The sequence below is a fragment of the Tasmannia lanceolata genome, unplaced genomic scaffold (genome assembly GCF_043159265.1).
Source record: "Tasmannia lanceolata isolate RefF3 unplaced genomic scaffold, GAP_Taslan_0.1 ptg000003l, whole genome shotgun sequence".
In the NCBI taxonomy this organism is placed as follows: domain Eukaryota; kingdom Viridiplantae; phylum Streptophyta; class Magnoliopsida; order Canellales; family Winteraceae; genus Tasmannia; species Tasmannia lanceolata.
The window spans coordinates 64,089,850-64,114,083 of NW_027518680.1; the positions used below are offsets into that span (position 1 = coordinate 64,089,850).

The window sequence follows — 24,234 nt, forward strand, 5'->3', positions numbered from 1 at the left end:
CGAAAGGTAGAAGAAAGGCTTGCCAGTAAAAAGAGACTTGGATTTAAGGCAATGGAACCAGAGGACCCCTTTGATCTCACAGATATGCCGGACTACCAAATCAAGCATACCGTGGCTCATCTGGTCTCTGACTTTGTTTCCTACTTTCACTAATAAGTCTCTTTTGAAAGGTCCCATTTTTCTGTTCAATACATATGGAAAATGACTCAAGCTATTCCAGGAAGGGAGGGTGTCTTGAAAGTTGCCATTTTTTTGTTCCACGTGTTTGGAAAAGCAACTCGAGTTATTTCCACCAATGAGCATCGATTTGGGACCAAAAGCGGTTAGCAGTGACCATCGAATACTTCTCTTCAGCTTGAGTTGGGATAAAAGCATGGAATATATTTGCACCAAAAGTGGTAGCACTCGAACCCAGAGCTAGTTGGTTCTCCCCGAAATGCATTGAGGCGCAGCAGTTGACTAGACATCTAGGGGTAAAGCACTGTTTTCTCCCCTCTCAACCTTCACACGGATGAAGTGAAAGTCAGCTCAGCAATCTTAATCCTCGCATGGAATACATGATTTAGCGACATCTTAATGGCACTTTGATTGACACGGAAAAGGGAGTACATATCTGCCCGAGATGAAGCACCTATAATATAGATGGTGAATCAATTTGAGTTCTGCAATGATGGATGCCATGGCCCTACATTCTGCTCCACACTGGATTTGGATCAGTTCTTAATTTCTTGCTGCTCCAAGGCACCATACACCTGTTTACCATAACACATAAACCTGTAACATCTAGCCAATCTCTTTCCCAGTTTGCATCAGAGTATCATTCTACAAGAACACTTGTGTCCTTACACCTCTCACAAAATAAGCCATGATACATGGCTCCTCTTATGTATCTCATAATCTTTTTAGAAACCGGTAAATGATCATTTCTATGATCATGCATATTTTGACAAACTTAATCTATGGCATATGTAATATAAGGTCTCGAAAAGATGCGGTAGAGAAGAGCACCCACCATACTCTAATACATGAGAGGATCTTTGATCCTCTTCCCTTGTTGCCCAGACATCTTTATATTATAGACTGCCAGCGTACTTTCTATTTCTTTTTCTTTCTTTTTTTTGAATGGCTAGACTTCCAATGTACTTAATGGTTTACAATTCATTATGTTGAATCTTTTGAGAAGATCTGTGATGTATTTGCATGGGATCATTAGCATTCCTTTCTTGGTTTCCTCAATTTCAACACTTATAAAGTAGCACAACTCTGCAAGATTTTCATGTCGAAATCTTCCTTCAGAACCTCTTTCATAATTTGTATTTCTTCAACCTCAGTCCAAGTGATAATTATGTCATTAACAAAAATCAAGTGTCGTAAGGAATCGAGTGTCTTCCAAATAGAGTTATCAGACTTACACCTTTGATATTGATGTCTCAAGAGGGCTTGATGAAGTCCATCAAATCAGGTTCAAGGGGCTTGCTTTAGTCCTCATATGGGCTTTTGAAGCTTATATAGAAAGCTCCCCATCCTGATCTCTACCCCTTTGGATTTTCCATTTATATTTTTCTTCCTTTAGATGACCATGAAAAAATGCATTCTTGACAACGATCTTTAATAAGGGCCACCCAATACAATATTGCTTTTGGGAACAAAACTAAATGTCTAGTCCTTGATCGTGATTATAGCTTTTTGCTACTAGACAATACATGTACCAATCTATGGTGCTATCAACCGTTTGGTTTAGTTTATAGACCCGCATGCAACCAACAATATTCTTACCTGGAGGTCCTATAACAATCTCCTAAGTATCATATGAATTCATTAAATGAAGGGGTTCATTAATACTAGTTACCTGAGCAACAAAAGATTGCTTGTGTTTGTGATGACTGGTGTAGTGCCTATAATAATCTATAGCTATGCGATTGTTACTCTAATAGGTTCCCAAAAGCGATGGGCACCTAGACCACTAGATAGCAATTTGTATCTTACAGGAGAAGTATATTGCTTCAATATCATAGTTCCAAACAAAGTTACCAAGGAAACCTACTATTGAAAGCAATTGTATAAGACCCTACAAAAAGGGTAATGGCTACTTGAGAAAGACCACCTAGGAGTATTTGAAGCCTTCTTTTTCATTTAGGTTATGGTTTTATCATCCTTCAAAGATAATGAAGAATTGTTCTTCCATAAATTTTGTAGATGGGTTTTATCATCCTTCAAAGATAATAAAGAATTGTTCTTCCATATCTGTTCTAGATTGATTATATTAGAACAAAATTGATGGACTAGCCTCGGGAACCCAGGACCGGCCTAGGGCTGGCTGGTTTGAGAGGCCTTCTTCGTGAGGCATATGGCGTTATCAGGTGGGCCTATTCTGTTCGTTGGAGCAAATTGATGCGACTTGAGAAAGTGCAATCCCTTATAGCCATAATCCAATTAGTCAAGGATATGGACTCGGACCTTATGATAGTGGAAGGTGAATCTCATAATGTGATCCGTTGGATGAAGCAGTAGAGAGCTATCCGTTGAGGTTTTCCATTGCGATCAAAGAAGTCCTTGACCGCATCGAGAGTCATCTTGTTAAGTTTTAGCATATCTGGCAATCCGCTAACAGTGAGGTTGATCGCCTTGCTCGTTATAGAGTTGGTAGATCAGACCTGAAGCTTTTTTATTTCTATCCTCCTTGATTTGTATTGTTCTATGTTTCCTTTCCTTTTATTTCTTGGTTTAGCTTGTATTTGACCCCACACTACACGCCAGTCTGTGGGGTAGGCCTTTGGATGCTCCAGTGAGAAGAAGTGACTCGTGCCAAGTTGATGGAGTAAAAAGAGGTAGGGGCAGACCGAAAACAACTTGGGTACAAACAGTGAGGAAGAACTCGATGTCTAGGAACATAAGAGAAAACATGACATATTATAGGAGAGAACGGAAGAGAATGATCCATGTAGACGAAGCCAACTAGTGTCAGGATTAGACTTAGTCAATTTGAGCGGGGTAGATTCTTTCACCTTCTTCATGAAAATTTTCTAAAGGATTCATTAGCCGACCCCAACTAGTTTGGGACAAAGGCTTTGTTGAGCTGAGTTGAGTTGAGCTTGTATTTGACCACCTCAGTCTCCATGCTTCGCTCCATTCACTAATAAATAATTGGCATTCAATAAAATATTAGAACGAAATTGATCCAGTTTCTTAGTTTTGTCCTTTAATCTCCATTTTTCATATTTCTGTCATCTTATGAGCTCATCTTAATAAATAATTGGCATTCAAACTTTAAGTTTTTCGAGGAAATCCCCAGTCTGAAGTCCTTTGGCCCTCTATAACCTGGTTTTGCAGCATTACTTTTGGGACGTTTTAGCTTTTCCTGTCGTCGATGTAGACTCCTCCCAATGTGAGTATCCTGTATCAGAGCACCAGGTATTGAGGCATTTAATGCAGCATGGTTTGCTATCTCAATCCTTGGCCTTAGAGATACAACTAGAGAAGTCTCAGGTGCTGGTTGGAATGGTGGAAATTTGAATTTGAAATTCAACGGCTCCTTTTGACCTTCCAAAACTTGCCTCAAGTTACCGTTTCTGTCCACCTTTTCTGCCATACTCACCTCGGGTACCGGAGTGAGTAAACCGGTGATTTTTTTTCAGATCTGGCTAGCTGATTGGGGCGACAGATTCTCATTTTCCGTCTCAGGCATAAATTTCACTTGGACTAAGTAGATCTTATTATCTACTTTTAACTTAATAAATGGCGTAATCGAATTCCAGCATTTATTAGGACTTTAACTGAGGCAAAGGCCACGCAATAATCATGGTTTCCTGATAATTGGACTTGAAGCACCTGGCCAAACAGTTTTCCCAAAGCTTCAACTGTAGTTAATGACCAAGCATGAAGCGGAATGTCATAGAATCTTAGACACACTGTTTTGGCACCAGAGTGAATGGCGAGGTTTCATGCATGCAGGGATGACAAAATGTGGCCCAGAGCATCCCCCCCTTCTCAGGACCCGCAAAGCTTGTTGTTCCGAGTTGAACCTAAATAAAATCTCGAAGTTATTAATTACACGAGGCTTCGATAGCAACGGTATATCCCATTCTGTAATGGCCCACTGCCATGCCTCCTCAAGGTTCCAAGAGGAGTTATTTTTTTTTTTTGAAAAGGGTCCAAGAGGAGTTATTCATACACCCTACCAAACATTTTTTCAATTCCTTGTTACGGTCCTCCACCTCTTTGCCTACTGTTGCGATTTCTGGGTATTTCTCCAAAGCTCCCAAATTGGAGGGGGTCGAAACTTCTCTCTTTTTCTGCATTGGATTGACTCCGTCGTCATCTTCTAGCTCATCATCCCTAGTTTTTGCTCACTTTCTGCATTTGTTCCTTGTACCGTTGTTATAGTACTGACAGGTTCTGCAGCTCCAATTGTCGGAGTATTTCGAACTCATTGGCTACCCTAGATTTTCCGCCCATCTTGCTGACTGTCTTCTGCGGCTAAGAAGGTTACCTCTAACTTCATATATCCTCTCATCTCTGTTCCCAGAGAATGAGTTGAACTCCTGGGGGCTTCTCGGCAAAGACTGGGGAGATGGTAAACTTCGTCCGTTTCCTAGTAGCACTAGATTTTTCCTGCAACAGTCTCTGTCTATCTTCAGCTATTGCAGGACTTCGAAGACCGTATATCCAGCTTCTATTAAGTCTTGATAAAAATCTGAGGCTTTCAATCCTGTAACCACAGCTACAGGTTCAATTAGCTATGTTCTTTCCGAAGGTAGAGAATGTCTGGTGAACTTTTTGGGCGCTTCCCGAAATATTCCCGAACTCCCATTTTTTCAAAGCCTTAGAAAAAACACTGCAAATAGTGCTTTCAGGTCAAAACTGCCGGGTTAGGTAATGTGTCAACAAGACATTAATGTCGCCACTCGCCACAACATGAACACCTTCTGCAACATCTTTCACAGTTTTCTCTAGAGCTTTTCGCAGGACTTCCACAAAACCCTAACCCTAGATCTGATATTGTATTAGAATAATAAAATGTGCTAGATATTTAGATTGTCCATATACATGGCATGTACGACATTTCACATCTCACTCTTTATAGAATAGGCAAGTGTGCTCCAGGATCAAATTGTCCGGTCCATTTAAAGTTAAACAAAAATAAAATCCAAGGAACTCTACAATTATAAGAAAAACAAAGATCATGAAAAGATGGATAGCCAAGCACAACTTATTTCAAGCTTCTTTTGTAGTAAAATTAAATGGAACTTCCGGCGATCATCTCTTTGCTAACCGTTCCCTTGGGATTAGTGCGAGGGGGTCAGTTTTTGAGGAATTCAGGGATTGGGCCTACAGCTCAATGGTCAAGGCTTTATTCTTCAACCTAGCGGTCGGCGGTTCAATCCCAGCTTACCTACCAAAAAAACACATTAAATGAAACTTTCAACTTACATTATAGTTTTCCCATATTTGCGGGACCCTGGCAAAGAAAAAAATTGCATGTTGACAAGCCTGTAAAAAAATGATAATTGCATCAGATTGGTACAAAAAATGATGAAAATAATTTATATATAAAATGAGGCATGGTGCAAATTTACTTTCACACAAAGAAAGTATGTGAAAAAGGGCCAACAAACTTTCCACCCAACAAACCAGTTACACAGACATTTCAATGCAAAAACTAAATAAATAAATAACTAGGAAGATAGAAATTATGTGCCTGCTAATGGATGAATAAGATTTGCAACTCACGTATAAGGCTTCAAATAGAACAGGGTCAATCTGACCAGTTAAAATCGTTGGTGCTAAAGCACAATATCTGACAAAGCTGTAGTTAAGAAAAGTTGACAAAAACGCGTACGGAGGTTAGATCAGTTCCACAAGAGATTGCATTAGATAATTGTGAGTTTATAGTTATGGATCAATAGGGAACTCCAAGAAACTAAAATTTTATAGGATACAGCGATGCCCTAATCCATATTTTAGCTCCCAAAGGCTGTGAATAATTATAAATAATACCAACCAAAATTATAGCTGTAATAGGCAAACAAATGAAATATTGTTAGGTACCTTGAAATAGTGACATCATACAACAAAATGTTTTGTTAATAATAATAAGGGGAAAATAGATTAAGTAGTTCATCAAATATATTTACATGCCTTGGATTAAAAGAAAAACTAACTCCCCATAAGCTGAAAAAGGAATCCCTTTGTGAAGACAATATGCTAACGCAATAGTGAAACCAATGACTTCAAGCTCAAAGGATGCAACACTAAGGCCCCTGACACTATTATGCTTCAAGATTTTATATATCTGCAACAAAAATAAAAAAAAGAAAACATCAAATAATAGGCAATAGAAAAGTGATTGAAAAACACATTTATGATACAAATTGTTGAAACCAAAACTAGAGTATCCTAAAATTATCCATGACACATAAGTAGTACCAAAGGAAAGCTCATTTTCAATTTTATGGAAGGATACAAATGTTAAAAGGGACTCTAAAATTAAAAAGGTATAGCGCAAAAGACCGTTAATTCCATAAACAAAAACAAAAGGGACCCCTTTCTTTCCGGTTGAGGGCCCAAACCCTAAGGGCCATCACCCCGTGGTATCTGCATTTAGTTTCTTATAAAGCAGTAAACATTCAATTGAAGAATTGAAAGCTTAAACATTGTAAAAAAAATACTTATTAATTGACGGATATAAAGATTTTAAAAGGGACCTTCAACCTTACAAAGTGCACAAAATACTATAACTGTCCACAATCACAAGCAAGATGTTGCCAATCCCACACTGTTGTGTTTGTGGTATGCGTCCATGAACCTTGTCTAAGGTCTCGTGTTCAATTCTCACGGGGATTTGGTACAGAAAACCCTCTTCTTCATCACAAGCAAGATGAGAGCTGATAGCCAGCGAAGCTGCCAGAAGACTAACAAAATAACCAAAATCTTTAAGATGCCATCAGTCATATGGTGACATTCGAAATGAGCTTAAGAAAACCAAAGCAATATGCCTAATTTTTAATTTAAAATCCCTGTGTGCATGTGTGTGTGTATCATTGCAATGGTTGAAACCCCACCGACATCTCTTAACTCAACTGAATCAACCCAGTTCAAGCCTGCCAAGTTTATGTAGCTAAGTCCCAATTCTTCTCCTTTTAATTTTCTTCTCGTGCTCATTATTTTAACTCCAAACAGTAATAATGCTCTAGATAGATCAAGTATATTCTTATCTATTCCGACAAATAACGTAGAAAAAACTCAGCTTTTGACTTTTGACTTTTTTTCTCATTGATAAGAGGAAAAAACTTACTTTTGTTCTTTTATAGGAGACATTGCTCCTTTTTACTTTTAGAATAGACAAAGAGAAGAAAAAAAAAATTGTTCTTATATTTTATAATGAGAAAGACTAAAGACTATGAAGCACGGGTACGGGTGCGGGGTGCGGGTACGACACGACACGGGTAAGTGGGTACGTGATTTTCCAAAAAACCCGGGTGCGGGTACATTCGGGTACGCCGAATATAATAATATATTTTATTATATATTTATATAAAATTTAAAAAAATAATAATTGGAGAGCAATCAAATAACAATAACATCACCAAAATGGAAAATTCTAATATTACTCTTCATTTCATAAGTGATTAAGTTCCATAACATGAGGCATCAATACATCATTCATTAGAAAAAAAAAGTCTATCGCCAGTGTGTTGACCAGTGCCTGACAAGTTGAATAATTTTTAGAGACTAAATTAAAAGATTTTTTATACCGGACTTTTGGGATTTAATAATGTTTGGACATGATAGATTTTATGAATTTTTAAAATTTGAAAAATACCCCACCATTTGGAAGTTAAGAAAGTTAAAATTTTGACCCGACCCTTTTTCTTTAAATTTTGTACTAGAACAGGAGAGTTGACATTTTTTCCTTTTAGATTTGGGTCTTGAAACTATTTTTAATAAATCCAAATGGGTGGTATTCCGTTATTTACATGTAAATCTTAAGTAAAATAGTAAAGACATTTACTTAAATGGTTTACATGTAAATACTAAGTACAGGAGAGGAGAGAGAGGAAGCACAGGAAGGATTTAAACCAGATAAGAGAAGCAGGAGGTGACTGGTAAGAGAAAAAAGCTCTATGGAAGCGTAGGCATTGGCATTGAGACAGGGGGGGAAACTGCTCGCTCCATTACTTATTTACCATTCCTTCATTGAATAGGATTCAATTAATAGAAAATCAGCAGCTAAATAACATCAGAGAAAAGCTCCTACCTCGGAGATATTCCTCCTTTAAAAAACATTAAAGGGTGGCACACGCATCTGTCTTCCAAATGATATTTCTAATTTTCCTGCGAGTATAGGCTAATCTGACGAAGAATATGTCGATAGATCTATGAATGTCGTGGGACTTGGAGGGCAATTTGGACTTCTTCGATGGCGATTTGTTGGTGGTTGGTAAGCTGCTTGGAGAGCTTTTGAGTTGGGTGGAAGAGGAGAGGGGGTTCTTCTCTGGCGAGCTCCAATCGTGGTTGTGGTGGCCTGGTCTCCGTCCCTTGAGGTCATTCCCATTTCAGCCATGATTTCTTCCCTCTCTGAATCGGCTTCTGAGGTTTCTGTTGTTGAGTATTCTTCCTCGTATACATAGGGTTCTTCATATTCCTCTTCTGTTTCTTCTATTTCTGTTTCTTCATCGGTTTCATTCTCCGTTTCTGTGTCGTCGTGGGTATCGGAGTTGGATTCTGGTGGATTTCCCCAAAGCAGTGGTCTGCACATCTTTCTGATTTTGCTGGGAGGTTTTTTGTTTGGCCTGTCTGAAATGAGGAGTGGAAGCTGGACCGATTGCTGGGTCTGGAAATGGCAAATCAGTTGCGACAGGAGCTAATTTGGTTCCTTTGGGCACTGATGGTGTCTCTAGGCTGGGAGGTATGGTTTCTGGTGAAGGATCTGGTTGGTGTACTGTAAAAAGTAGAAATGATAGACGATTTGAAAGTGTCCTCAGGAGAAGAAAGAATGAGCTAATGGGGGATTGGAGGTGCTGTAAATGTGGATTTAGAAAGTTCAGAAAACGGGTGAAATGCTGGAACTGTAACAAGTTTTGGTCAAGTTTGGATTTTAATTTTTTCTCTCAATCAGAAGGCAAGTCGAAAGAGATGTCTGGGTCTGATTTTTTGGAGAATCCAACAGTTGCTTCTAGTGTGGAGAAGATTTACCCCTCTACTTCGGAAGGTATGGCTTTCAATATTGAGGTGGTTCCTCTTAAATCGATCAGCAACGCTGATTTGGGCATATGGGGCAAAGTTAGAGAGGGTTGGTCTAGGAATTTGGTGGCTTTAGAGTCTTGGCTATCTCGGAAGAGTAATATGGTGGAGGGGTGGTGGTTTACAAAATTGCAGAACTGGAAGTTCAGATTTTCATTCCAAGGGAGATAAATAGATCACAGATAATATTGTGCTTGAAGAATGCATCGAACTCTCCCTTTGTAGATCTTAGGGTGTGGGGTGACAAATTTCCAAAAGAAGGCAACCCTTTTTGGTGGAGTATTGAAGGAGTCCCGCCGGAAGCTTGGTATGAGGATAATTTCAGGCGAATTGGGGAAAAAATTGGTAAGGTTGTGAAAGTGGACCTTTCCTGTTACGCTGGAAATGGTTATGAAGAACGGCGTATTCTTGTAATCTCGTCTGGAGTCCAGGGCAAGGAGATTTCGATTCAAGTATCTCTTGATGGGGCTCTAAGATGGGTTTTTGCTTCAAAAGAAATAGTCGACGAAGAAGATGACAATTCCTTAGTGGGATCTGATATTTTTGGGGAAGACAGCTTGGAGAGGATAGAAGAGGTTGAGGATTCTTTGCTATTTGGAAATGAAGAGACTTTTGTAGAAGAAGTAGTTGAGGATTCCATAATACCAGTAAATGAACCTTTTAATGCCTTGAATGACATTTATGCCATTGATGGGTTTCAAACCTTGTAGACTGAGCAGGGAGTCTCAGATTGGGTGGCAGGGACGGTGGAGATGGCGCATATTAGCCACCAGAACTATCGTGCGCCGCATAGTGTGCAAGTTAGCACATAAACAGCTGGCGGCCTTTTTGAATTTCAAAAATCGAGGTCTCCAGAAGATTACAGGTGGCGAAGCATGTGTGGTTTTGACTGTCTTGTCTCTTCTGGGGTGGGGCCCGCTTCTTTTGTTAATAGCTTTGAAGATATTCTCTCTGCACTTTTCCCGAGAAGAAGTAATCGATTGGACTTTCCTCATGACCCTTTATCTGATGCATTGGTAGTGGAGCCCCTGTTAAGCTCTGGCGGTAAAGTGGGTGAGCATGAAAAGACCCAGATCTTTATTTCTCCATCTGACTTTTCTACTGGGCCTTTAGCTTGGGCCATTTTGGAAGTTGCTTTGGGCCCTGGCTTTCAGAATCCTAATGAGTTAGACCCCGGTGGTAGCCCAAACCGGTTTAGCTTTATTTGTAATGTTAGGGAGCCAATCTTTTGCTCCTCTGGAAAAGATATCCAGGTTTCTGTCTTTGGTAGTGATAACATTGAAAATTAATTATTCTTCTTCCTTGTTAATTCAATCTCTAGATCAGGAAAGTTATCATGATAAAATCCTAGCGAGTGGGATAATTGCTCGTTTGGTTTTTGAGGGGGATTGGATAGAGGAGGGGGAAATAGAGTATGCTGATGATTCTATCAGTGTTAATTTGGCGAGATGGGCTCCGTGTGACGGTTTGTTTGGGAAGGCTGTTGTAGAACGGAATTTTTCTTTGTTTTCTGGGGGAGGGTCTTGTTTTTCATGGCTTTGTGGCCCTAATAAGGTTTTGATTGACCTTAGTAGTTTTTGTGGGTTGCTGAATTGTATTTCTAGTTCTCATAGGGAGTCCCCTTTCCGGTTTTTAGTCAGGATCTCTGTTGGGGGAGTCTCTCATAGATTCAATTTGAGTATTTGTAGTAAGCTGGAATCACCTCCTCTGTTGATGGCGTCCTTACATCCTGATGGAATTTTTGGGATGGACCCATTGTCGGGCCCTCGAAAGGAAATGTCTGAGTACATGGTTGATCATACTTTGTGTATAAGCAAGAAATTGGGGTTGGTTTTTACGGGTCCTGAGGAAGTGTACAGAGCTTAAATCAAGGAAGCGGAACAAAGAGAAGTTGGTAGGAATCCTTGCTCTAATGGGTCCTCTGAATCTAGTTCGAGAATGATGGATAGGGAATTGCTTAGATTAAAATCGAATATTAATTATGATTCAGGATCTTGTGGAAAGGGCGCTTTCATGAAGAAGAAAGGGAGAGCTTCAGGTGCTAGGTTGGGAAAGCTCACTACTAATTAAGTGATATTATGAAGATACTATCTTGGAATGTTAATGGGTTGGGTTCCCAGGAGAAAAGATTACAGGTAAAAGAATTTATAAAAGTTTGGATGCCAGAGGTTGTCTGTATTCATTGGACTCCATTAGTAGATTGGATATCAGAAGTATGGGTTTTAAAAAAGAGTGGAATTTTGTGTTCTTAGCTTCAAAAGGGGCTTCCGGAGGTATTTTGCTAGCTTGGGATAATGTCCGATGGTCTAATAAGGATGTGTGGACTGGAGATTTATTTATATCAGTTTCTCTTCAAAAGGTGGTGGATAAGACTGATTGGCTCTTCGCTGGAGTTTACGGTCCTATCCCAACAACAGAGAAAGGCCTCTTTTGGAAGGAACTGGTAAAGGTAAGAGAGAGTTGTTCTCATCCTTGGTGTATTGGGGGTGTTTTCAATGAAATAAAGGAAGTAGGGGATAGATTGGGGTGTAATAGAATCAATAATAATATGAGGGATTTTTCGGATTTCATAGCGGACAATGAGCTGGTGGATCTTCCTTTGGGTGGTGCCTCCTTTACTTGGGTCAGAAGACAAAGTAGAAGTAGACCGGACAGATTTTTTATTTCTGGGGAGTGGTTGGATATCGTTCCAGAGGTTTCTCAGAAAACGCTTCCTCATTCGATGCCTGATCACCGTCCCATTTTATTAGATCCTAGAATGGAATCGTGGGGTCCTTCTCCTTTTAGATTTGAGATTGCTTGGTTGGAGGTTCCCCAGATGGAGGAGAGATTAGGGGGTTGGTGGTCTTTTTGTCAATCGGAAGGCCCAGCTGACATAGTCATTGGTAATAAACTGAGATATGTTAAGGCAAAGCTGAAAGCGTGGGTAAAGGAGAAAAAGGTGCTTGACCAAGGTAGAAAGCGTTGGCTGGAGAATCGCATGTTAGAAGTAAATGCTTTGGGGGAGTGTGGTTTGTCTTCGGAAGAGGATTGAGAGGAGTTAGGAAGGGTAAGCCAAGAACATAAGAGGTTGCTTCTTAATGAAGAAATAACTTGGCGTCAAAAATCTAGAGTCAAGTGGCTTGTAGAGGGTGATAAAAACACAGCCTACTTTCATGCTATGGCTAGTGCTCATAGGAGAAGGAACATAATTGAATCTCTGGTAATGGAAGGGGAAAGAGTTACGAAATTCTTAGTTTTTTCAAGGCATTGTATTCTTCTGATGATATTCTTCGCCCTATCCCGCAAGAGGTTCTGCTTTATAGCTTAAGTTTGGGGGAGGCTGCAAACTTGGAAGTCCCTTTTACTGAGGAGGAAATCATGAAAGGTCTCTTCTCTTTGGTTAAAGATAAAGCTCCTGGTCCGGATGGCTTTTGTCTGGCTTTTTTCAAGTCTGCTGGGAAGTTGTTAAATCTGATCTGTTGAGATTCTTCCAAGAATTCCTGATCCCAAAAGTAGAGGGGGCTTCAAATGTGTCAGAATTTAGTCCGATAAGTTTAGTTGGGTGCCTTTATAAAGTGTTAGCAAAATTTTTGGCTGATCGTCTCAAATTAGTTCTTCCTTCAATAATCTCGGATAGTCAAAGCGCCTTTGTTAATAAAAGACATATTCTGGATTGCTCTCTCATCGCAAATGAAGCTATTGATGCCTACAGGAGAAGTGGTGAAGGAGGGGTTTTGTGTAAACTTGATATGGAAAAGGCTTACGATCGGGTGGAGTGGGATTCTCTAGACTATAGTCTTGGAAAACGATCGGGTGGAGTGGGATTCTCTAGACTATAGTCTTGGAAAAATGGGTTTTGGTTCTGTTTTTGCAAGGATTATGGGGTGTACATTGGATTCTCTGCCTGCTTCTTACCTTGGCCTTCCTTTGGGGGTGGGAAGACCGAACAAACACTTTTGGAATCCAATCATTCACAGAGTTGAGAGGAGATTAGATTCCTGGAAATGCAATTTGGTCTCTAAAGGAGGTCAGTTGGTTCTCATTAAAGCAGTTTTATCAAACATTCCGATTTATTTTCTTTCTTTGTTCAAATGCCCTGCGAGTGTAGTGTTTAGAATAGAACAAATTCAAAGGAGGTTTTTGTGGGGAGGTCCTCATTCCTCTGGAGGAATTCCCTTGGTTAAATGGAGTTATGTGTGTCTTCCATTGAAAAATGGAGGTTTGGGAATAAGGAGAATTAAAGGTTTTAACACTGCTCTGTTGGGAAAGTGGCTTTGGAGGTTTGGGTCGGAACCTTCTGCCTTATGGGTTAAAGTGATAGGGAGCAAATATGGGTTGAGGGAGGGGAATTGGTGTACTGCGGAAAATTTAAAGTTCAAAGGTCTAACTGTTTGGCGGGATATTTTGAAGGTTGAGATTTTATTTAGCAAAGGTATCAGCTTTAAGGTTTATGTGGGAGATAGAATCCCTTTTTTGTCAGACCCGTGGTGTTCGGCAGCTCCTCTTAGGATATTGTTCCCTGATCTGTTTCTGGTGTCTTCTCAGAAGGTGGCTTGGGTGGCGGATTGCTTTGAGAGGATTAACTCGAAAGTGGTTTGGAAGCCTAAGTTCAGAAGAAACTTTTTTGATAGAGAGTTGAATTCAGTTCTGGAGTTGATGGCTTTGATTGAAGGGTGTTATATTAAGAGGAGGGGGGTTGATTCCCGTGTGTGGGTTTGGTGTACATCCGGCTTTTTCTCTGTTAGTCTTTTTATCAACATTTGGTGTGTAGCGAAGTGGTGCCACTATCCTCTTCGATCTGGAAGTTTTTTTGTCCGCCGAGGGTTTCTTTTTTTTGTGTGGGCAGTGTGTTGTGGTCGTATCCAGACAATTGAATTTTTTGGGAAGAGAGGGATGATTTTGGTGAACCATTGCCCTTTGTGTTTATCTGATGGCGAATCCATTGATCATCTGTTCATTCACTGTAAGTTTGCTAGAGATATCTGGGGCTTTATTCTATCTCGCTTTGGGGTGTTATGGGTTCTCCCTAACACCATATCAGATTTTATTAAAAGTTGGGAATGGTGCCCTTGGAAAAGAAAAGGTAAGATGCTGTGGAAGATGTGTCTGTTGGCTTCATGGTGGTTCATTTGGAAGGAAAGAAACTCCCGAGTATTTGAAGGAGTGGCAAAATCGTCTTATTGAATATTTATCAAGATCATTGCAGCGGTCATTTCTTGGGCTAGAAGCCTTCCTCTATTTCATTTCGTCTCAACGTATGATCTATGGGAAGGTTGGCAGATTATTTGCAAGGAGGGGGTTAGCAAAGTAAAAATTAACCAATCCTGGCTCCCTCCTCCAGATGGGATGTTAAAACTGAATTTCGATGGATCGTCTCTCGGCAATCCTGGTGATGTAGGGATTGGGGGTTTATGCAGGGATTCCAAGGGGGATGTTCTCTGGGCGTACTCGGGCCCCCCATTAGAGTGGCAGACTCTAATGAGGCGGAAGTGAGAGCAGTCAATTGTCGGATAAAGCTTTTGGATAGTTCTTTGTTAGATAAGGTGATAGTGGAAGGGGATTCCTCTAATGTTGTCCGCTGAGTTGTGGGTGCGGCTCCCCCTCCGTGGCGTTTTCTATCTTTCTTTGAGGAAATTGATGATATAGTTCTTGACTCTTCTATAATGTTTAAGCATGTGAGGAGATCTGCTAATTTAGATGCAGACTCCCTAGCAAGGGGTGGTGTTTTTAGGTCTAGTTTGGAGTGGTTTGATTATCTCCCACCTTGATTTTGTATTTTTGTTTTGTTTTCTCTCTGTAATTTGCTAGAACCATCTCAGTTCGTCTTTTAATATATTCTCATTTTACCGTCTCAAAAAAAAAAGAGAAGCAGGAGGTGTCGGGTACGCGTGGGTGCGGACCCGACACGCACCCAACAACCAAAATTGGGGTTTTTTTAAAAACAAATGGGGGTACGTACCCAGGACGTACCCGGGGCGTACCCGAACGTACCCGCACCCCATACGTGTCGGGTAAGGGTACGGGAGCCCCGGGAGAGTACTCGTGCTTCCTAGACTAAAGATCAACAGATTACAGAACTCTACCAAACATATCTTCTTCTCTACTTCTTCCTACTTTCTCATCTTCTCTCATTTCTGTACAAAGATGGGGACAAGGTGACAGATCCTCAGATGTAGAAGAGTGTGGTGGGAGCACTCCAGTAATTGACCTTCAAAAGGCCAGATTTAATTTTCACAATGAATAAGGGCTCATCGGTTTATGCATGATCCAAGGCAAGATCACTTACATGTTACAAAATCCTAGCACTAGGAGATAAGGTACAGGGTATTGTGTTCTAGTGAACAGTTGCCTAGTCACATGAAGCAGTAAAAAGCAACTCATGATTGCGAGTTCTAGTGTTGAAGCATGATATAGAGAGCTATAGCTTCTACTATAGAGTTCAATTGGATAAGAAAATTACAACAAGAGATTTGCATGAATTTAAAGAAGGGGAGGGAGGGAGGACGGGGGAGGGGGGTATGAGAAGTTTTATTGTGACAATCAAAATGCAATTTAACAGTCACAAAATCCATTGTTTCATCCTAGAAAGAAACACAGAGAGATTGATTCACTTTGTCAGAGAAAAAGTGGAAAGTGGTTAGATAGCAAACATCTTCACCAAAGACCTTATGAGTGGTCATCAGGCTCATTTAACCGATAAGCGATACATGTTCTGAGCAACAGTTCAGCTCAAGAAGGAGTGTTAAATATAAAACATAGATTTACATAATGTTATGGTGTATGTTTGGTAATTAGTTGTTTTATGTCACATATAAGTCATTGGATTAGAGATTTGCCTAATATATCAATACAATCAAAACTTCATTAACTTGCTAGCAGCTCCACTCCATAAGATTCACACAAGATTAACAAGCATGTGCAATACAGATGACAAAGTGCTAATGACATTGGGGAAAATTCTCCCAGAAGGATTAGATTATGACGAGAAATTTAGCCTTCTTGTTAATTATAGCATCGACCAACACCTTTGGGTGGTCCCTATCACAGATAGATGTTAAAATTGCATTCTTACATGAGTGCTTGAAAGAGGAAGAGTATATGGAAAAATTATAGGGTTATGAGAGCATGCACCTCGAGCCTGGTTTGTAGACCTCATCAAGCCCTTAAGAAGGGTGTGAGATAGCAGACAGAGGGAATTATGTGAGCATATTGGAGGTCATATATGGAAAGAGCATGCCTCGATCCTGTTTCGTAAATTCCGTCAAGCCCTTAAGAGAGATCTCTGAGTCTTTCAAACACACCTAGTCAGGTATGGTGATAATTTTGATATTTGAAGATGATATAATAATCTCAAGAATACGATACATGATGGGGTTGGATCAATATTTTATTTTATTTTTGAGTGATAAGAGGGCAGGAATCAATAACATCCTAGTATTGGTAAATGACCAACAGAGTATAACCAAACATATATATCATGTGTGTTGCAATAGAGGAGTCGATTAACCATCTCTTGATCCCTTGTCCTATCAATCAGATCCAGTGTTTTTTTAATGGTATAGTGGATTTTTTTCCCATGTTTAACTGACCATGGGTGATGAAAGGTTGGTTGGTGGGATCTCTTATTAAAGCTTGGATTGCCTGTTCGTGGTCAATCAAAGGGAAGACATTATGGCACCTTAGCTTACCAGAGACTACGTGGACCATATGGAAAGAACTAAATAGTAGAATATTTAATAGAACAAGTAGAAGTGTCGCAGCATTGGAGAAGATCACTTTCAAACAAGCGGTGTATGGGCACTACATATTTCTACATGCTTGGTTTTCAGTCAAATTTTTGCATCGGGGTTCAGTGAGGCGGGTGGTCCATCCCAGAAGCTCACAGTCATCGCTTTGCTAAACGACAAGAATCGATAACAACCTAAGAATTCATCATCAACAGTGCATTCCCAAACATATATCATATGTGTTACAATAGAGGAGTCAATTGACTATCTCTTATCCATTGCCCTGTCACTCTAGGATAGTGGAATTTTTTTGTTTTTGATTTTTGAATGTTTTTTTTCAAATGGTATTGCTTTTTGAATGCTATAGTGGAGTTTTATATTCTCCATGTTTAAGTGGGGGATTTTTTTTATTAAAAAAAGTGTAGTTGGGTGATGCAGGGTTGGTTGGTGGATCTCTTATTGAAGCTTGGATTGCCGACTCATGGTCAATCAAAGGTAAGACGTTGTGGCACCTTAGCTTACCATCAACTATGTGGACGAAATGGAAGGAACAAAATAATAGAATATTCAATGGAACAACTGAAAAAGTAGGAGTCTTGCAGCATTGGAGAAGGTAACTCTCAAAGAGTAGTGGTTGATGGGGTACTACCACCCAATCCGGTTAAGGGGATATGGGCGCATACCTTCGCACGATATGCATTATCCTTTTAAGAGAAATGAAAATCTGAGTATAGGAGTTCATCGCCGCGCTCCCCCCCCCCCCCCCCCCCCCCCCCCCCCGCCTTTCTCTCCCCAAGGAACCTTTAAAGATAAAGTTTGACATAATTTCGGCAATCCAGGGCAAACAGATATTTAGGGGAATCAAGATTTAGTGAAGTTACAATTCTTTGGCCTAGTAGTGGCAAAAGGATCAGATGAGGTAGAAGCTTTGGCTCTTACACAGGGGATTAAGCGGTTCATGCCTATTTTGGTGGGGCCCAGCATTATTAAGGTGGGGCCTAGTATTATTGAGGAGAATTCCTCTATGTGATAAGATGGATGGGACCATGAGAAGGTTCCATGTTGCACCTAATGAATGTGTTTGAGGAAGCCTTGCCTTCTATCAAACCATTAGGAGTTATTTAGCCATGTCAGAAGGGATGCCAGAGCGAAGGCAGACTTACTAGAGTTTGAGGAAACAAGATGGTCACATCAAAGGGAGATACTAATTTGCAGCTGGGATTGAAAGGTATTAGACGAGGTTTTAAATTTCGGCTTTGATTTCGGTTTCAGTCATCGCTGAAATAGAAACATTTCAGTTTCGGTAGGAAATTTCAGTGAAAATCCTGTAAAATTAAGGAAACATATGCAATTGATAGAATTTAAATACGAATCTTCAGGAAGTTCTAGACTAAGCACAAATATACGCTTAGAAACCATAGCATAAGCAAGAAAACAGACAAACGTCCATGATGGTTTAATAACATCGAACACCGAGTGACATGCATTCTTGCACATGTTTGATAATTCAATATATACCAAATTTCGCATGCAATTTATATAAATATCTATCCATAATAAGTCCACCACATTTCGCACGCAGTTCATAGAAATATAATTATGTAACACAAAACGATACAGTAGTATACCACTATTACACTTACGACTTTAGTTTCGATTTTGGTATGCATTTCGGTCATTTCAACTTCAGCTTCAGTGGGGATGGAAATGGAAACACTTCAGCGGTTTCCTGTCAGTTTCGGTGGAAATTTAAAACCATGGTATTAGGCACCAATTCCATCCGATTGGAGATTGGTCTCTAAATATATGCATGATCCTAGCTTAAATACTTCTTTAAACATAAAAATATCTCTAAGTATATGAAATAATGCCTAGAATTTAATATATTTTAAAAAGTGTTATCTGATCTTTCCCTAAAGTCGACATACAACACTCTTCATGGATTGAAGGGTAAAATAGAAGAGAATTTATTCTTTGATCAAGATCAAAATTTGCTACCATTCAAAAACAAAAACAAAAACAAAAACAAAAACAAAACAAAAACAAAAACAAAACAAAAAACCGTTACTAATAAGAAAATAAAGTAAAACAACGAGAAGTAACCATAGATATGCGTTCCTATTCCTGTCAAATCTGTATGATCTGGTTTATTTCATCTACTTGTTTGTTGTTGTGAATTTTTCAGTAATATTAAAACGTAATGAGGCATAAACTTTCAGACAATAAGCGAAACAGAAGAAAAAGAAACTAGGGTTTTGCTTGGAATGAAAAGGGAGGTGGACCTGTGGAACTTTGACGGTGGTGGAGGCAGCGACGATGCAGTAGCCAAGGAGCTTGGAGATGAGGGGAAGCAAGCATTCGTTATTGGGGAACTTGCCGTCTCCAAGTGATTTCACCACGCAGCTGAAATTCATGCCCAGAATCTCCATCTCCATCCAATTCTCTGTTTTTCTTCTTTCAGGGGAAAGATTGGAAGCGGACGATCGATCTCACTTTTATAAACTCAACCGTAGCTTCTCCCGGAAATACACCTGGAAAGTTTCAAAGATGCAACTCAACCATGTGGGCCCATGAGAAAATTAAATCAGGAGGGGCCTTTCTTTTTCTATCTAGTATAGGCCTTGGGTAAAACACTAAAACTGTAAACGGAAGAAAAGAATTTCATGGAAAATTATCCTAGGATTGAAAAGTGAATTTTATGGATATGGAAAATTTGCCAGACACTGAAAAAACTCATCTCCTGGGAAAAGAATTCCAAGCTGAGAAAGAAACAGACTAGATATAAAATCTCACCCCTTTCTCTTCCCAAGGAACCTTACTGCTCTGTTTGTGCAAATGGATGAGAGGAAAGAGTTATAGGATTGTGCAAATGGATTAATCCCATTATAATCTTTATATTATTCTCGAGTGGAAGATCATATCTCACTCGTAAAGTCTCGTGTGTTCTCTTCTGTGTGGTGTTGTTTTGCACAATTATTTGCTTATTTCTACCAACTTTTGGTCAACCTATAACTCAACATACTGTCTTATATAAGTACCGCCCTTGATATTTAATCCAACAGCCTCTTAAAAAGTGGGCTGCTGTTGGATCAAATATCAAGCCGCCCCCCCCCCCCCAGGACTTAACAGTCGGCCACCATATAAAAACTATATTAACTTAAGCTAAAGGCCGAGCTGTTAACTTTATTTTGGTAGGTAAGCTGGGATTGAACCTCTGACCTCAAGGTTTGACCTTAAGGTTGCTCGACAAAGCCTTAACTAATTGAGCTAGATGCTCAACTCCATTGAACTATATTAACTTTCGAGTGTCAACCAGAAATGTTTATTACCTATATATAGTTTAGCTAAACACTATTTAAATTGATTTATTGGGTCTTTGAACCTTATCGTCCATCACAAGTTTGACTAATTGTCCTAGTTGTAATGTCATTGGATGATCTTAGTCCATTGATAAAAGATTATGATCCCTAAATGTGAATTTTTTGTTGTTGAATGTGAATAGTTGCTTATAGGTTTTTGGAGAATCTATGCTTAACAATAAAAAAAATACACATTATTAGATAAAAGGATTGGATGATTAGGTGGATTGTTGGGGAAAATGAGATCCAAAGCAAGGCCTACTAAATGAACGTTTCAGATCAATCGAGATCTTATTTTTGATGTATAAGCTGGGGTTAGGCAGACCCCTACCAGTATTTTAAATAAAGAAAATACAATAGCAATAGCAAAACCACTGCCCAATCCTTAGAACAACGTCTAAGGAAGAGGGCAAAAACAACCAGGGTCATGATATCCTTGAAGGCAAACTCAAACAAGCAAGAGAAAAGAAGATACGCAAAGCCCATGATGTTCCAGCAGGTCTATCGTATTATGACTAAACTTCTTTATTTTCTGGCTCTTCCTCAACTACTGAACCTTTGGGGATTATGTTTTTCTTTAATGGAGGAGTTATGTCTTCTTTTCTTGGGGGTGTTCTTTACCAGCTTCTTGTTCCAACTCTTCTTTGAAGGAGGAGTGCTTTGTTTCAGACCCAAGCCTTTCATCATCATCAATGCCCTCCATTTGCCATCCCAATCAAATCAACAATGGGCTTTTCGTATCAGGGATTTGGTAGGCAATTTGGCGGAAAGCCATTTCGCCGTTGATTTTCGGAGGAGAGAACAGCCACACAGCCTCACTCTTTAGCAGATTTTGTCTGATTCCTTTAGGGCCCATTTGGATACCTCAGATTTTGTATTTGGATTTGGAATTGAGTTTTCAGTACAAAAAGAATAGATCTGCTAGCTCATGTTGAGGGAGACAGAGAGGGAAGGGGGTCATTCCTGCTTCAGGGGAGAGGTTGAGGAGCCAAGTGGGTGAAGGAAACTGTCAGATTTATGGATTTCCAATTTCTTATTTCCACACCTTATTTGGAAATCTGTTTTTTTTCACTATCAGACGCTGAAGTGGGAATTCAAGGATTTGATCAGGATCCAAATGTCAACGCAAAAAGGGCTGCAAATGTGAGAATTCCAAATCAAAATCTTCTCGTCTTAGGTGGTCGTTCTCTCATGCAAAATTAAAGTGAGTGGCACAATGGGGTTCCACGAAATTGCCTAGCAAATCCCTTGGTAATAATTTTGAGTTGTAGGCCCTTTTGGTTTCCACTATTTTATAGCAATCCACCCAACACAATACAAAAGATTCCAATTGCTATCACATTTGGTGCAGCGTAGAGACGACAAAATCACAAAATTAATCAAAGCAACGAGGGTGGGCCCAATAACTCATAAAGTCCAAAATATATACCGAGCAGGTGGGCGGGGCCCACAATGTGATTTCCTTCATTCATTTCCCAATGGCAGCAAATACATAACTATCGTAATTAATTAATAAATTAAGGGAAATGATATTCCTCAAGCAATGATCCATTCTCACAAAACCGTTTAACGGGGGATTTTATCCATTTGCGGGGATTTATCATTCCCCTAAATTAATATAGGGTTCAATTTCAATTCCAAGGCAAGCCAAACCGAAAGCGTTGGAAGCGGAAGAGGGTTGGTGACCCAAGCAGATCGAAGATTCCTTCTTAAAAGAGGGAAGGGGGCTCCTCCTCCAACCAACAAATCTCGTTTCCTACCAAAGCCCATACCCATACTTCTCAATTTGTTACGTTGCTTGCGGAATCGGGGTTGAAAATTATGAATGCATCTCGAAGTGGGTGTTTTACAAATTCCGATCTTTTCTCGGGATTGAAAAAATGTCAGCACGTTTGAAATCCATCTCCTGCTGTTTTACCATTTCTCTACTTCTCACACTCAACAAGCGAAAGGGCAGCACACGCCTGAGAACATATTCATGAGAAAATGGGCGTTTTTTACTAAAATTTTTAAGGTTCTTTCACCTCCATGTGGCAAAGTGCTTGGTCCGAAATCAGCCCTTCACTTTTTAAAGTTCTTTCACCTCCCGCATCAGTAGCCTAATGGAAATGCCTGATTTTGAGGGTGGAATTATCAATCCCTTATCTATGAGTGCCGATAGTAAAATGCCTACCAAGTTGGAGGAAAAGTTTTATAAAACAACTGTGAAGCTAGTCATGCTCTACGGCTCATAATGTTAGGCCACCAAGAAGCTGCATGTGCATAAGAAAAGTATAGCAGAGATGCGAATGCTTAAATGGATGTCCGGTCACACAGGGTTAGATCGAATTAAAAATGAAGAGAACCGTAAAAAGGTGGGGGTGGCACAAATTGAGGAGAAGATAAGATCACCGCTTAAGATGGTTTGGGCATATCCAACGTAGGCCTTTGGATGATCCAGTGAGAATAAGTGACTCGTGCCAAGTTGATGGAGTAAAAGAGGCAGGGGTAGACCGAAAACAACTTGGGTAAAAATAGTTAGGAAAGACTTGAGCGCTAAAAACATAACAGAGAACATGATCCTGGATAAGATAGAATGGAAGAAAATGATCCATACAGATGAACCCAACTAGTGTCAGAATTAAACTCAGTCAATTTGAACCGGGTGGACCCATTCACCTTCTTCATGAAAATTTTCTAGAGGATTCAATAGCCGACTCAAACTAGTTTGTGACAAAGGCTTAGTTGAGTTGAGTTTATCTACGGGTGCCGAACTAGTAGTAACATATGCTCTTCCCACTATCTTCAACATTCCCACTCAATATTTGCATGATAATAAAGTGTTGCTTACTCAATCCTCGCTAGAATTGGTCAGTGTAGGATCAACAAGATTGACTGCTTTATCCTACCCGGGAGAATCTACTCCATCTAAAGTTTACATCGACTGGTCTAACAATTTCTAAATCTAAATCACGATCCTATTCTTAGGATCTTGCCATTGAAATAGATCCTATTCTTAGGTTCCATGTTGTATGTTTTTTAGAGTTTTTATATGATGAAAGGCCTTACGGTGCTTATTGAAAAATAATGGACCATAAGGCCTTTCATCATGTAGAAAATCTAAAGACAAGACTACAACTAGTTAGAAAAGTTTGCAAACGGATATGTTAATGGGTAATTTTGTCATTTTAAAAAGTTAACGGAGAAAACTAGCAAACGTCTCTTTTAGGGACTTTTTTGTCAATAATGTTCAAACTCCTGGACTCTTTGAATAATACATAAGTGGACGTTTTAGCGTTTATTTTGGTACAGGGCTTATTAGCAAAAATCGCTATGGTAATAATAATAAAAAATGCGCACCCACTTTAGGATGATTCACGCCCGTGTAACATGACTTCACGTCAAAAAGCGTTAAAGTCTGGCGGTTTTTTACGCTGTTTCAACTCAGTTCACCTTAAATGGGTGCGAATCATCTTATTGTAGGTGCGAATTTATCATCTCTCTTTTGTATTAGTCAATTACAAATTCTTTAGGGGAGTGATAAATCGACTCCCATGTGTCTTTCTCTCTCCTCATGGTTAGAGAGAGAAAGAGGAGAGAGAAAGACACATGGGGAGTCGATTTATCATTTTGGGGGGTCGATTTATCACTGCCCATTGTTTAATAAGGACAGGGGTGCAAATAACAAAACATAAAGCTGCGAAAAGTAGGTCTCTATAAAAAGCAAGAAATCACATGCGGATTTGAGGAGATAAAGAGGGATGTGAAAAGAAATCTTGTGGACCCAATACAGGAGGATGGGCGGCTCATGAGGAGGAGCGATTAAAGAAAAGCAATGAATAGGTGGCACGTTTCAAAGAGGGAAAATAATTAAATGATGGACCCATGGGTTGGAAAGTAACCAGGGTCAAAGGAGTTAGTTAGTCTGGATTTATTTGTGACGA

The 24,234-nt window shown here is 39.7% G+C and overlaps 1 protein-coding gene across 2 annotated transcripts in view; it reads right to left on the reverse strand.

Annotated features, from left to right (window-relative positions):
• The window catches only part of LOC143858624 (mannose-P-dolichol utilization defect 1 protein homolog 2-like), a 36,797-nt gene extending 16,911 nt beyond the window's left edge, over positions 1 to 19,886 (reverse strand). The window contains exons 1-6 of one of the 2 annotated variants that reach the window (XM_077369318.1): positions 19,746 to 19,886; positions 19,235 to 19,483; positions 6,139 to 6,292; positions 5,940 to 6,012; positions 5,731 to 5,797; positions 5,431 to 5,490 (exon numbers count right to left, since the gene is read on the reverse strand). In XM_077369318.1, coding sequence (XP_077225433.1) covers positions 5,431 to 5,490; positions 5,731 to 5,797; positions 5,940 to 6,012; positions 6,139 to 6,292; positions 19,235 to 19,387 — 507 coding nt within the window. In that variant the 5' untranslated portion in view covers positions 19,388 to 19,483; positions 19,746 to 19,886. Of the gene's footprint in view, positions 1 to 5,430; positions 5,491 to 5,730; positions 5,798 to 5,939; positions 6,013 to 6,138; positions 6,293 to 18,595; positions 18,682 to 19,234; positions 19,484 to 19,745 lie in introns of those variants that run through there. The other variant, XM_077369327.1, reaches the window with a different exon arrangement.
• Between the last annotated feature and the right edge of the window lie 4,348 nt (positions 19,887 to 24,234).